The sequence below is a fragment of the Colias eurytheme genome, chromosome 31, assembly GCF_061535395.1.
Source record: "Colias eurytheme isolate Ceu_HAF_F1 chromosome 31, ilColEury1 Martin Lab GWU primary, whole genome shotgun sequence".
Lineage (NCBI taxonomy): Eukaryota > Metazoa > Arthropoda > Insecta > Lepidoptera > Pieridae > Colias > Colias eurytheme.
The window spans coordinates 1,444,815-1,458,787 of NC_143010.1; the positions used below are offsets into that span (position 1 = coordinate 1,444,815).

At 36.3% G+C, this 13,973-nt stretch overlaps 1 protein-coding gene across 1 annotated transcript in view; it reads right to left on the minus strand.

Annotated features, from left to right (window-relative positions):
* Nucleotides 1–13,973, minus strand: part of LOC149895366 (nuclear pore complex protein Nup98-Nup96-like) — a 68,477-nt gene that overhangs the window by 5,616 nt on the left and 48,888 nt on the right. The window contains exons 42-47 of the mRNA XM_090118735.1: nucleotides 9,242–9,370; nucleotides 8,395–8,545; nucleotides 5,714–5,816; nucleotides 5,023–5,144; nucleotides 3,972–4,090; nucleotides 2,366–2,489 (exon numbers count right to left, since the gene is read on the minus strand). Of these exons, the coding sequence (XP_089974861.1) occupies nucleotides 2,366–2,489; nucleotides 3,972–4,090; nucleotides 5,023–5,144; nucleotides 5,714–5,816; nucleotides 8,395–8,545; nucleotides 9,242–9,370 (748 nt within the window). The remainder of the gene's footprint in view (nucleotides 1–2,365; nucleotides 2,490–3,971; nucleotides 4,091–5,022; nucleotides 5,145–5,713; nucleotides 5,817–8,394; nucleotides 8,546–9,241; nucleotides 9,371–13,973) is intronic.

Consider the following 13,973-nt stretch of genomic DNA (forward strand, 5'->3'; position numbering starts at 1 on the left):
AGGATCGTTAGAGATAAGAGGCTTACTATTGACCGAAAACAACATGTGTTATGCCGAACCTGAAACCGCTTCACAACGAGAATTGCGGCTCACAGCTGACCGCGAACGGCATGTGAGACCGAAACCTTCACTGAGGGTATATAATATAACGTCTCACAGCTGATCGCAAATGGCATATTGTACTATCCCGTGAGACCGAAACCCTCACTGAGAGGGAATTACGTCTCACAGCTGATCACGATCGTTATATTTTATCTCGAGAATTCTGAAACTTTTACTCAATATGAACACCGTTTGACAAATAATAGGGTGCACCATAATATTATTCGATCTCTCGAAGATGAACATGAGCATAAGCATAATAAGTTTGTTTAATGTAAGATTAAGAATTGAAACTATTGGTCTCTTTAAACGGACGAATAGCGAGAGGCCCGTCTTATTGCAAACAGATTTCGACATAGTCTTAATGACTTAGAGGTAAACATAGAAGATCAATCTACAAATTCGGTGGTGTGGTCCGACAAAATAATATAAAAGTGGGTTTGCTTATAACCTCACAATTGATTACAGATCATCTTCTGTATAGGCGATATTAACGTAGTATGTTCTTTTTGTAATGCTTTAAAGTGGAGTAAGGAGTCGGCTTTCGTTTGAAGATACGCCGGAACCTTTGAAATCACTACTTTTAAGTTTTAGAGGAACATGTGCAATCTAAACAGTTCTTAGACAATATTAGCTCTTATAGTATTGCGTTTTAAATGATCCTTTGGTGCTCAACAATTATTAGATGCTCCTTTCATTCTTACTTTTAAGATACAAGGTCAAGTTTATCATTTGATAGGATCCCTTTTGCCTGAAGGCCAACCTAAGTTTCTTTAAATATATTTTGTATTCGACTACGACGAATAATCGAATACAAGAAATCAATATTTCTCGAATTTAAAACTGAACTCATTTCACAATTTTAGAACATGTTAATTCATCAGGTTAATCCGTATATATGCGTTTTAAATCGACATTAGAAGCTTTTCCTCAAGATGGTGATATTAATATAAAATTGGTATAAATGCCGATAGACGGAAGTCTATCAGCACTCAGGAATTCCCTGAGCGTGTTATAACGCCCAGGCCGCAGTATTACAATTTTTCCTACAGTAGGGCGACGAATGTATTTTCGCATAGCAACGGAGGGGAACTCGTGGGGGGTAAAGTGACGCGGGCCACGTACCACAAACATGTTTAGTTTGTGGTACCGAGCGCGAAAGAAAGTCATCGTGTTTTTAGTAAAGTTACAATGTAAACTAACGTAATTTATTACTTAGGTACATATTCTATAATGGTGCGCTCAAACTGTTAATCTACATTTAATTTAGATTATTATTTTAATTACTAAGAAATGTAGAATTTAAATCACATTCATTCATGTTTTCTTCAGATATTCGATGTCTATGATTTTCGATGATTTTAAGATTTTCTTATCAGAGTATTCAATTTTAATGTAGTTAAATTTTATAAGAGACAATTAAGAACATTCAAAAATAAAGTGTCACGTATTTTTTTTAAACGACGAATGACGAAAAACGACCGAATCGCGGACGAAGTCGCGGGCAACAGCTAGTAATTGATATAAGTAAGCAATGTATTGTGCGAGCTCCCCATCTGTTAAATCTTAATACTATTATAAAGGCGAAAGTTTGTATGGATGTATGGATGTATGGATGTTTGTTACTCTTTCACGTAAAAACTACTGAACCGATTACAATGAAATTTAGCACACATATAGAGGGTAACTTGGATTAACACATAGGATAGGTTTTATCCCGGAAATCCCACGGGAACGGGAAATATGCGGGTTTTCCTTTGAAAACGCGGGCGAAGCCGCGGGCGGAAATCTAGTTAGTTCCATAAATGTCCGCGGGACTTCTTTCTTGAAATGGACTTTAGGCTCGTCACCTGTGTGTGCGCGCGCGCGGTAGGCCATTTATCGAGGAAGTGTGTGCACTAATGATGGTGTATGGTGTCAGTGGGCAACACTAGGCTGGTCACCTGTGTGTTACCGTGCGCTTTATGCGCAACTTTCTTCCGCGTACTGCTTTACTATGGAATAAACTACCTAAGTCTGTATTCCCGAACAGCTTCAATATGGACACCTTCAAAAAAAGAGCTTACAGCTACCTGAAAGGCCAATAAACTACCTATTCCCTAATCCACAGATAGCATATCCTATTTTACCCTATATATTTCCCTCTTCTAGTAGGCAACACCCGTAACATCAGTTGCGGTAGTCTATGGGCGGCGCACTTAGCTTACCACCAGGCAAGGCGTCTGCTCGTTTGCCTTCTTATGTTATATAAAAAAAAAAAAACCTGTGTGTGCGCGCGCGCGGCCGTGTCGGGCGGCAGGCGCAGGTCGCGCAGCAGCGGCGCGCGCGGCGCCAGCCGCACCAGCCGCGCGCCCATCTCCGCGCGGGCGGCGCGGGCGCGGAGCGACCTAGTTATACATACATTTGACATTTTATTTTTATTCTGCTACTTAAATATCGTTAAATACTTTCGTAACGTCTAAGAGCGTATACGCACTATGCGGGTAGCCGCATTGCGGGTAGCCGTCCGGCTGACCGCAAGCACAATTATGTACGTAATATTCATTTCTATGCGCACTGTGCGGTCTGCGGCATTTTTCTTTTTGTCATTGCGTACTAAGACCCCTGTAGAACCATCCTGTTATAAGTTTTGAACGGATGGTTCTACAGGGGTCTTAGTACGCAATGACAAAAAGAAAAATGCCGCAGACCGCACAGTGCGCATAGAAATGAATATTACGTACATAATTGTGCTTGCGGTCAGCCGGACGGCTACCCGCAATGCGGCTACCCGCATAGTGCGTATACGCTCTAAAGAAGCTTATATCTAATACACTGGAGATTGCACTATGACTCGGAACAATTAACAAGCCTGGAGAAGTAACAATTAATTGAACGTTTCTTATATAGTGGCTCTCTTTTATTCAATACCCTAATTAATGCGATAGAAAGAGACAACACACTGTTATCTGCTTGGCATTCAAATCCACTTGTAGCCACTTTTTGTTCTAAAAAGGTAGTGCTTGCCACTTTATCGAATACTAAAATATCGATAAATAAAAAAATTAAGTTATAAAATTGCTTGAAGATAATTTAAGATTCGTTTTTTTGAATTATGGATAGGTAATTCCAAATTTTAAGATTCGTTTAATTTGAAATTATTCATTAGCGATGCGTATTGACTGCCTTGCATTATATGGTAGTAGTATTTATAAAAAAATATTATTAGGTATTTCGGTTTAGGTTGTTTTTATGGTTTCGTAAAAAGCTACGTATTTTTTCCTGTTTTCATAGATTCATTCATAGAATTATACGGAACCCTTCGTGCGCGAATCTGACTTCCACCTGGTTGATCTTTTTACAAATCAATAATCGTATCCTACTAATATTATAAAAGCAAAAATATATAAAAATGGACATTTGATACTCTTTCACGTAAAAACTACTGAATGAGTTTTTATGGAACTTCACAATTATATAGTTTAAACATCAGAATAACATATAGGCTACAATTTACCGCGGGAAAATAACTCAATCCCACAGGAAAAAATTGGTAAAAGTTTAAAATAAATTGCTTCAAATAAAACAAATAAACATTTATTTTTTTACAACATTTTATTTCGATACTTAATTACCAAATTACAATATTTATTATTTAAAATAAATGCCACCTTAAAGTTGTGGCACAGAATCTCTGTCGCACAGAATCGGTGTGTATATCGGTCTATCGGTCTGAATATCGGTCTATCTGTCTTTCCGTCTATCGGTCTATGTATCGGACTCTGTCTTAACGAAATTTGGATTAAAGTTATTTGACTAATTAACTATTTTTCTTTGACTTCGCAGCCTGTATGTCAGTCTGTCTGTGTGTCATCTGTATATATACTCACGAGCAATCCAAAGCTATAAGCGCTCTAGCGGCGGCCGTCACCATGGGAGTTAGCGCTTCCAGTCTCTCCTGTACCGATGTGGCTTGATCGCCTTCCGCGTCCGATACTAGACCGCGTATCTGGAAATAATTATAAATAAATTATTTGACTGGCCGGTTGGCTTGGTTGGTAGTGGCCCTGCCTTCCAAGCCAGAGGTCGTGGGTTCGATTCCCACCCGGGGCAAATATTTGGGTGATGAACATAGATGTTTGCTCTGTGTCTGGGTGTTAATTATCTATATAAGTATTTATTTAAAATTATATATGTATGTTTATCAGCCATCTAGTTTCCATAACACAAGCGAAAGCTTAGTGTGGGATCAGATCGTGCCGTGTGTGAAAATTGTCCCGAAATATTTATTTATTTATTTACATAAACGAAATATTGTACCAATCATATTCATCATATTAAAAAAACGCAGTGTCGAATAGAGAACCTCCCTTTTTCAAAGTTAGTTAAAACTAAAGTCGGTTATAAACAAACCTAAATTTTGTTAATAATCCCCCCCCCCACCAAATCTATACAAACCAACCGTCTAAATGAATACCAATTCGTCTAAATGAATTTTTATCAGTTTATCCTTTTTTTTAAGTCAGCTGAAAATAATCTATAGTAATATTATAAAGCGAAGCTGAAGTGTTTGTTTGTTTGAACGCGCCAATCTCGGGAACTACTGGTCCGATTTGAAAAATTTTTTCGTTGTTAGACAGCCCATTTATCGAGGAAGGCTATAGGCTATATATTATCTCGCTGAGACGAACAGGAGCGGAGCACTGCGGGTAAAACCGCGGAGCACAGCTAGTCCATACTAATATTATAAATGCGAAAGTAACTCTGTCTGTCTGTTACTCAATCACGCCTAAACTACTGAACCAATTTGCATGAAATTTGGTATGGAGACATTTTGATACCCGAGAAAGGACATAGGCTACCTTTTATTGCGAAAAATGTACCACGGGCGAAGCCGGGGCGGAGTACTAGTTAAAAATAAATATAAACAGACACACAAACCTCGTCGCACACGTGTATATAGTGATACAAAGCCTCCCCGCCTCTCTCCCAGCCGCTCACTTCGTGCCTCTGAGCAGCGGTATGCAATTTCTCTATGATCGGCTGTATGCTTTTCACGTTGTCTGTGAAAAGAAATAAATATTATAAAAATAAAGACTAACATATTATATAAAACTCAAAGGTGACTGATATAGTGATCTATCAACGCACAGCCCAAACCACTGGACGTATCGGGCTGAAATTTGGCATGCAGGTAGATGTCATAACGTAGGCGTCCCCTAAGAAAAGATTTTAGAAAATTCATCCCCTAAAGGGGTTAAATAGGGGATGAAAACTTATACCATGACAAATTATCTTTTCCACGCAAGCGAAGCTGCGGGCAACAGCTAGTACAATATAAAATGATAATGTCTAAATTCGCGAATATTTGCAGATATACGGCTGTATCTTTTGATTGCTTTTGAAGCTTTTTCACAGCTGAAAAAAGATTTTTTCTGCTGTGAAAAAATCAAATTTATTAAAATTTGATTTTTTCACAGCTTCAAAATCCGTAGACTTGAGTATTTATCTATTTCACCTCGATATCTTCACGCGTTCCAAAACTCAAAACGTGGTAAGTGTTCCACTTCTAGTTGATATTAATTTATTTATTTATTCACTAATAATGCGGGTAGTCACACAAAACACTGACCGGACAGCACAACATCGGGCAGTATGTGTTCGACCAGCACAGAGTGCGCGTCGCTGTAACACTCCGCCGATACCAAGTGTTCCACTTCTAGTTGCCGACGATTCTGTAATTAATTTTAAAATTAATTCGACTAATCAACTTTTTTTTTCAATATTTGCACACCCAATCAATGGGTAGAATGTATTAGCCACATAATATTGTAATTAAAAACATCTATAATTTGTAACTACATTCTTGCAAATAAATATAATTTGAATTTGAATTTGTAAAGTTAAACATAATATATTTTATTAAGAGCTGATTTTTCAATCCTTGGTTAAAATTTATCCGTCCAATAAGGTATTCATAGAAATCTAAATAACAAGACACATAGAAGTGCTATAATGTCATAATTAGTATGAAAACCACTGTCGCCAAAATCCACACATTTAAAACGATATCTAGACAGTTCACACAAGTAAACTATGCCTTTTATTGGACAGCTTCATTTTAATGAAAACTAACATAAATAATAAATTTCGCATTTTAATATGTACCCTAACTCACGACTTTACGGTTTATTTTAGTATAACATCCCTAGGTACGTAAGATGTTTTGTTTCCTTTTGCTTAGAAACTTCAAATACGAAAAAGTTCGGCTACTCGACAACAGAGGGCGTTAATTTTTGATAGATATAACTTTTAACCTCAATGCATAGAAATAAGGTTGAAATTTCATTAACGTTCATTCAACGCTTTAGTGATGTAAGACTTCATCAGCCTTGTTATCGATAGTTAAGTGATAGTTAACAAATAAGAAATATATAGTTGTTGATTTTAATACAGTGGTAGGCTCATCTCGTGGGCCCACAGCAGACTGTACATATAGGTATAAGAAATAAAAACATGTTATGTACTTAAATATTTATTTATCTATATATACAAATAATAAAACAGTGTCTGTACATTACATATTTAAAAAAAATGGAGGGGGTTTAGAAACTGAGAGTTTAAATTTGAAAATCACGAACACCTGATGCAGAACCGCGCCAGACCACCAAAAATTATAAGAGTTATAACAATTACTTAATGTACGTCTTTTTGTTGTGACATTGAAATTATCTTCTTTGAAATGTTTTGAACATATCCTACTATAGCCTGTAGGGAACCAATTTCTTTTCCCAGTCGCGGATATCCATACGTCCTTGGACGGCGTTGTGGAAATCTACAAAGAATATATTTAACATAAAATAGTTTTGTCAACCTAAGCGAAGAATGTCCTTTACATTATGGCATTATTGTATATTTAATTAATGTGATTCTGTATCGACAGTAAAATTGTCCGAAAATGATTGTATCGATGTACTTAGTTTAAAAAGTTATATATAGTTATATAAGTTATATAAAATAGAATTCAAATTAAAATATAATCCAATTATTCCATCAGTCGTCATATTACGCAAAAAAACATCGTAAAATTTTAACACATCACATCACTAGCTTGCGACTATTTACTCTTTATCGTTAACAATGCAGTACATTGCTTCTTGTAATTGTCATTTGATAACATCTGGCAGTTATAACAACCGACCTGTCAGATGTTGACAATAGTAAAAGGCAATGTATAGCTAAACGTGATGAGAGGAACGGTTGACTGTGTCATTCGTATTGTTTGTAAATATTGTTTAATTTTAAGGAAAAACGGCAATATTTATAAACAAAAATACTTGCCGGTGAAATGTTATTCCTTTATTAGTATAATTACAATTTATGGAAGAATTTCCGCACTGGGAAATGCTGTAACACACCATGTTTACTCACGCACGTGTCAGGAACAACTGAACAAGCGACCACCAAGCGACGAACAGACTTGTGGAATGGTAACCACCTGAGCGGCGACAATGTCACGCGCGCTTACGACTTCTAGTGTCTTGTTATTTAGATTTCTATGAAGGTATTACACGAACATATTAAAATGTCACCTGTAAACTGTCAAATACGGACAATTACAATACATTTTTGAAATGGTAGTTTAATATGTTATTCGATGAATAAGTTTTAACCAACGATTGAAAAATCAGCCCATAATTAATTTTAAAACTAGAAAAAAAAAAGACATAAATCAATGAAAAATACCATATAACATTTTCTTATATTATTACATGAGTAATGATCAAAGAGATATTTATAAAAAAATAAATGTGTGCGTGTACTAGTGTACACACGTAAGAAGTGAAACTTCTTTATGACCTTATTTTTCAAAAAATAATTTACTATATGCAACTTTACTGAAATACGTCAATCACGCGTGGTAGGGATAAGAAAAAGATGGCGCGTAACGGAAAAATGTCACGCGTAACGAAAAAATGTTACACTCAATTTTTTTTCCAACCCCGATAAAGAAGTTTCACTTCAAAAAAAAAGGATATTTATTAATTTTTGTTTTAATATAAAATGTTACTGTAATGTGTAAAAAATTGGTTGTCTGTAAAGTCGGTTTACTGACGATAGTTGAACGTGACAACGTCCGATTGTGCTTCTTTGTCGCTCGTTCCGCGCTCTCGCTTGCACTTCAAGCCTTACATGGAACGCCTCAGAGCGAGGTAACGCCGCATGAGTCATGTTTTTTCGTGCGTGCAGCCGGATTATAAGACGTTCTCACGTCAAAAACTGTTACTGTCATTCGATTTAAGTATCACTCACCTCATATTTAGCCCTATGCGCTTGTGCAATCAAAATCCACTTTTCCGGCACGCCAAGTTTTCTCAATAGATCCAATCTCGATTTCAACTCTGTTGTGTCCGCTTGAGCCGGCGCGTGACGTGATAGCACTGAACGGACAAGATGCGAACGACTGAAAAATATATATTTTATTAATCCATACTAATATTATAAATGCGAATGTAACTCTGTCTGTCTGTCTGTCTGTTACTAAATCACGCCTAAACTACTGAACCAATTATCATGAAATTTGGTATGGAGATATTTTGATACCCGAGAAAGGACATAGGCTACTTTTTATCCCGGGAAAATGACGCAATCCCGGAAATCCCACAGGAACGAGAACTATGCGGGTTTTTCTTTGACTGCGCGGGCGAAGCCGCGGGCGGAAACCTAGTTATTTATAAAATTATTACAGAAAACTATAAATAAATCAAATCTACGGGGGTGAAACCGCGCGGAGCAGCTAGTTATAATATATAAAATTCCCGAGTCACAATGTCAGTTACCATACTCCTCCAAAACGGCTGGACCGATTCTCATGAAATTTTCTGTGCATATCGCGTAGGTCTGAGAATCGGCCAACAAGAACAACGTTTGCCGGGACAGCTAGTTATATTAAAAATGAGCTACCAACATTTAATAGAATTTGATCTTATTTAAATTTAAAATAACGTTTATTTCTTATTATTTTTCATAAATATGGACATATTCATTATAGTTTTGAGGACAAGTAAAATGTATAAGTGGCACCCGTTTTAGGCTTAGTTGGATGAACTGGCCTGTGTTTACAGGCACGGTAATGAATAAATAATGATAAATAACTCACACTCCATCATCGGGGTGATACAGCAGCGCTTGTACAGCCAAATGCCACAGGCCGTAGCCCTCAAGCTGTTCCGCTATACCGACCACGCTTTCAGCAGATGGTGTACCGAACCAGGCGCTTATGAGGAAACTGGGGGGAAATAATAGTTATATGGTAATTTGTGAATAATCTTATATATAAAATTCTCGTGTCACAATGTTAATCTGCATACTCCTCCGAAACGGGTGGACCGATTCTCATGAAATTTTCTGTGCATATCGGGTAAGTCTGAGAATCGGCCAACATCTATTTTTCATATGTACCACGGGCGAAGCCGGGGCGGACCGCTAGTAATGTATAATAATTAATAGATACGTGAACTAAACTATAATAATAAATGTTTATATAATATATATATATTTTTTCTGACTATGCGGAGCTGTAAAACTATGTTTGCATGCCAGTGTAACTGGCGAATGTGCTGTACTTTCCTTATAATGTAATAACTAATTGTAAACCACATTTGAGCAAATAAAGATATTTATTTATTTATTTGTAAAATTATTGAAGAAAATACATGTACAGTAATAGCCGTTAATTATTAAGGGCTTGGTCTAGTAGTGCAAACAAATGCATCCTGTCATCCTATATGTAAATAATACAAATGTACTAAGGGAAAGTTGCTCCACTTATTTTTTAAAAATTAAATCATTCGTATGCATAATTTAATATTCGTAATAAGTACCAAAAATGACAATTTGAAACAATTTTCGTGAAAATTACACCGGGTGATTTTTTTTTATCAGTACACAAAATTTGCGAATACTTTCTATTGATATCTTCAACTTCATGTTTATATAACTGATCAACTTTTACAAAGAAATTTGGACGAAATATAAAAAAAATAACTAAGCTTTCCATACAAAATGCATAACTATAACAACTAACATACATTTTTTTCGACCTAAGTTTCTTAGTGAAAGTTGTTCAGTTTAACTAATAAAACGGATAAACAAATTTTGTATATAATAAAAAAAATGTAATGTTTGTGTTAAAAAATTATAAAATAGAAAAATACGCAAGTGAAAACAAAAGATATTTATTTCTGACTAGCTTCCGCCCGCGACTCCGTCCGCGCGGATGTCGGTCTTCGCGTCTGCTACAGATTTATTATATTATGTATAATATATAGATTTATATTGATAAACCTAATTAATCTTTTGCTAGCATTCTGATGCTTTATCGGTTGCACTGGATTTATCTCTTTTTTTTTTCAATCGCTTGAATGATATAGGATGGGTCCTTGATGGGCATCGAATGCTGAAGTCTCGAATCAATCAATTCTGACAGTAGGCAATTTATGTAAAATCTTGATAATGGTCCATCATTTTATTTTGCCTAAACGTTACATAATTTTTTAACCCATTGACCACCGAGCGCCCCGATCGGGGCGCGACACAATAGATTATCTATTGTGTCTGTGATTCCGGGGACTGATGGATTAAATATTCTATATTTAACGAATGATTCACTCCAGTCTAAACAGCAAATAAGCAGACTTCTGCTTCTGCAACGTTTAGTTGCACAAGCAGAAGTCTGCTTATTTGTATTTCAAAAGTGTTATTTTTTGCATTGTATTTCAAATATTAATTTTTTTTATTTTTAACCGCATCTTCCGCATTCATGTCTTTTGCCGGAATTAGACATTTAAATTCTACTAGTCCCATTTTCCCTTTTTGATATGGGAGTGTATAAAGTAAATTTTTTAGATATTTCTCGTTATACTTTTAAAAAGTTATTATTGTCATTTTGCTCATTAGGCCTCCCCCACATTGGGCGTAGGCCGAACGTACGCGTTTCCTGAGCGTGCTGCCGGCGTCGGCGCGGCGCGGACGTCGCGTCAGCGCGCCGTCTGTGGGGCGCGGGCTACGCGTTGTCCAGCGCCGCGCGGGCGCTGCGTGAACGCCGCGCAGACGCCGCGCTTACGTCGCGTTCCATGGGCGTTCGGCCGGCCCGTGCCCCCCGCACAAATTCCCCTCCCGCGCCCGCTAGCATCTCAGTTAGCTAGCTTTAGACGCGACGTCGCGTCGGCGCGGCGCTTGCGCAGCGCTTGCATAGCGTTCGATGGCGCGACGCCCGCGCCCCACAGACGGCGCGCTGACGCGACGTCCGCGCCGCGCCGACGCCGGCAGCACGCTCAGGAAACGCGTACGTTCGGCCTACGCCCAATGTGGGGGAGGCCTTAGGTAAAGTAATTTCGATATCAGTTTTAAGTTTTTTGATACCTGCAATAATAACGTCATAATCGCCTGCACATACTTAACGATTACACCCTGTATACAATCCACCATCCACATTCATAATGTTTTCCTGTCCTCCTCTCCTTTACGCTGTTCACCGATACATTTTAAATGAGTAAATCTGCTACCACTGAAGGATGTTTCATTGTGATCAGCAAATTTTCACCACTGTTGTCGATTATTTGTTTTTCATTTTTAATCAGCAATTGGGAATCATCAGTTTTGTTTTTTGCAGATTGGTGATGTACCCTAACAATACGTATAAAAGGGAAAGCATCAACGAATTATCGTTTTCGTCCTCTTTTTTTATTCTTCGCGTCTCTGTTACTTGTGTTTGTTTAGTTCTCAACACCCACTGAATTTTCTATGTTATTGTGATCTTCCATTACATCTGAGTTTTGATGATGTGATGATAATCCATTCGTTTTAATATTGGTACTTAGAGTTGGTGGACTAAACTAGAAATGGCGGACTAAATTTGGCAGCGCGTCTGTAATATCAGAATATAAAACCAACATCCTGTATTTAAGTTACAAAATTAATAATCAAACAACATGCCGCTACGTTGAAAATGACTAGAAGAAAAAATTAAAACACCTCGGCATATAATTTTGGAGTAAACAAATCATTTTCCCCGTATGGGGATTTCCCCGGATGAACTTGGGAAGTTCAAGTTCTCAATACAAGTCTATATTATATTTCGTATTTCTCAAACGAAAAATAAACATTTTTGGAACTTCAAAAAAAAATATATTATAAGAAAATTTATGACCTTACTTTAGTTTTAAAGAAATATACATCCATTTACTGACACCCCGTAAAATAAAGAAATTGTTGCCAATCACCTTTGCAATCTATTTGGTTTCATTAACTTTATGTTCGAAGATAATTTTTTTTCTAGTAGTTACACGCGTATTTTTTTCGTTTATTTTCCATATCGAAATCAAATGTTTAAAAATACGAATATTTGCATAAAACTAAGATAAAAATAATCAATTAACAAAAATATTAAATTTAATGAAGTAGAGCAACTTTCACTTCGGTATGAAGGAAAATCGAGCGTAGAGCACACGTCAGAACGCTCCGGCCCAAGGAGCGCGACTAAAGAAATTCGCTAGGATTTTTCCTAATTATTTTAAATATTTTTTTAATATTTAAAGAATTATCAAAATTCAAAAAAAATTTTTTAAAGGATTAATACTCATTGGTCTTCAACCAACTCGAATAAATTAATGGAAAAAATAACTTTTAGCAGTATTTATCAATAGATTTTGTAAGGCAAAAAATGGGAAATTTAATGAATTTATAACGTTCTAATTAGGAAAATCATAAGTTTTTCGGCAATTGTATTCAGCAGTTTTTAATAACGACTATATAAGGATAATAATGCGCTGATCAGATTGTATAAATTGTAATCGGTTGCAACGTAGTGAGTGCACAAACTTAGCTCGAAATGTCTTTGGGGGAAAGAGACTTATCTTGAAGGCCTGATTAAGGTAACATAAAGTAACTTTATAAATGTGAAAAAATTCACGCGCATTGCGTATATAACACTAATTGATAAACAAGAAAAAAAAATTCAGTTCATCATTTCATTAGCCGGGAAAAAATTGTCAAATAACTTGTTGAAAACGCAATTTTGCTAGACTGCAGCCTTAAAGAATAAAAAATAATAGAACACGAGGCGGAAATCGAACCCGCAAAACCAGCTATCCGCCTCTTTCGAATATTTATAACTAAAGTCCGGTCGCGGAGCAGAAAGAATTTCGTACAATGACCTCTTTACCTACTGACAGTGGTCAGAAACATTTTTGAATGAAGTGCAGTTTACATGAAATATTTGGAGGAGAAAATGATTTTTACTAATTTATTAAATAAATGTCCTTTATTCATTTACAATACTTATTAGTAAGTTACATTTTAACTTTTTCAATAACCACGATATATTATATAAAAAAAAGTGTGCGTGTACACACACATAAGAAATGAAACTTCTTTATGACCTTATTTTTCAAAAAATAATTTACTATGTACAATATTACAGAAATACGTTAGTCTAACACGCGATTTCGACTTAGGCGGATTTTTATTGGACATAAAGAGTTTGAGGTTTATTCTTATAAATTTTGAATTCACAAAATCATAATTGAACACTTGACACCAATCAAGCAAACACAAACCTTACGCTCTCAGGTTAAAGGTTTACAATCCCTAAGGACGGCGGTCATTGCACCTGTGCGAGCAAGACACATTATTTTTACAAAAGAGTGACAGTGACAGATAATAACAGGTTAATGTACAAAATTCTTCCTGCTCCGCGACCGGACTTTAGTTTATGTTTTCTTTCCATAAGAACCATCCTCGTACTTCAAAAAATATAATAAAAAAAGAATTCCCGTTCACGCGTGATGCCGTGACCAACAAAAACGGGTTTCATTTTTATGTATATAGAT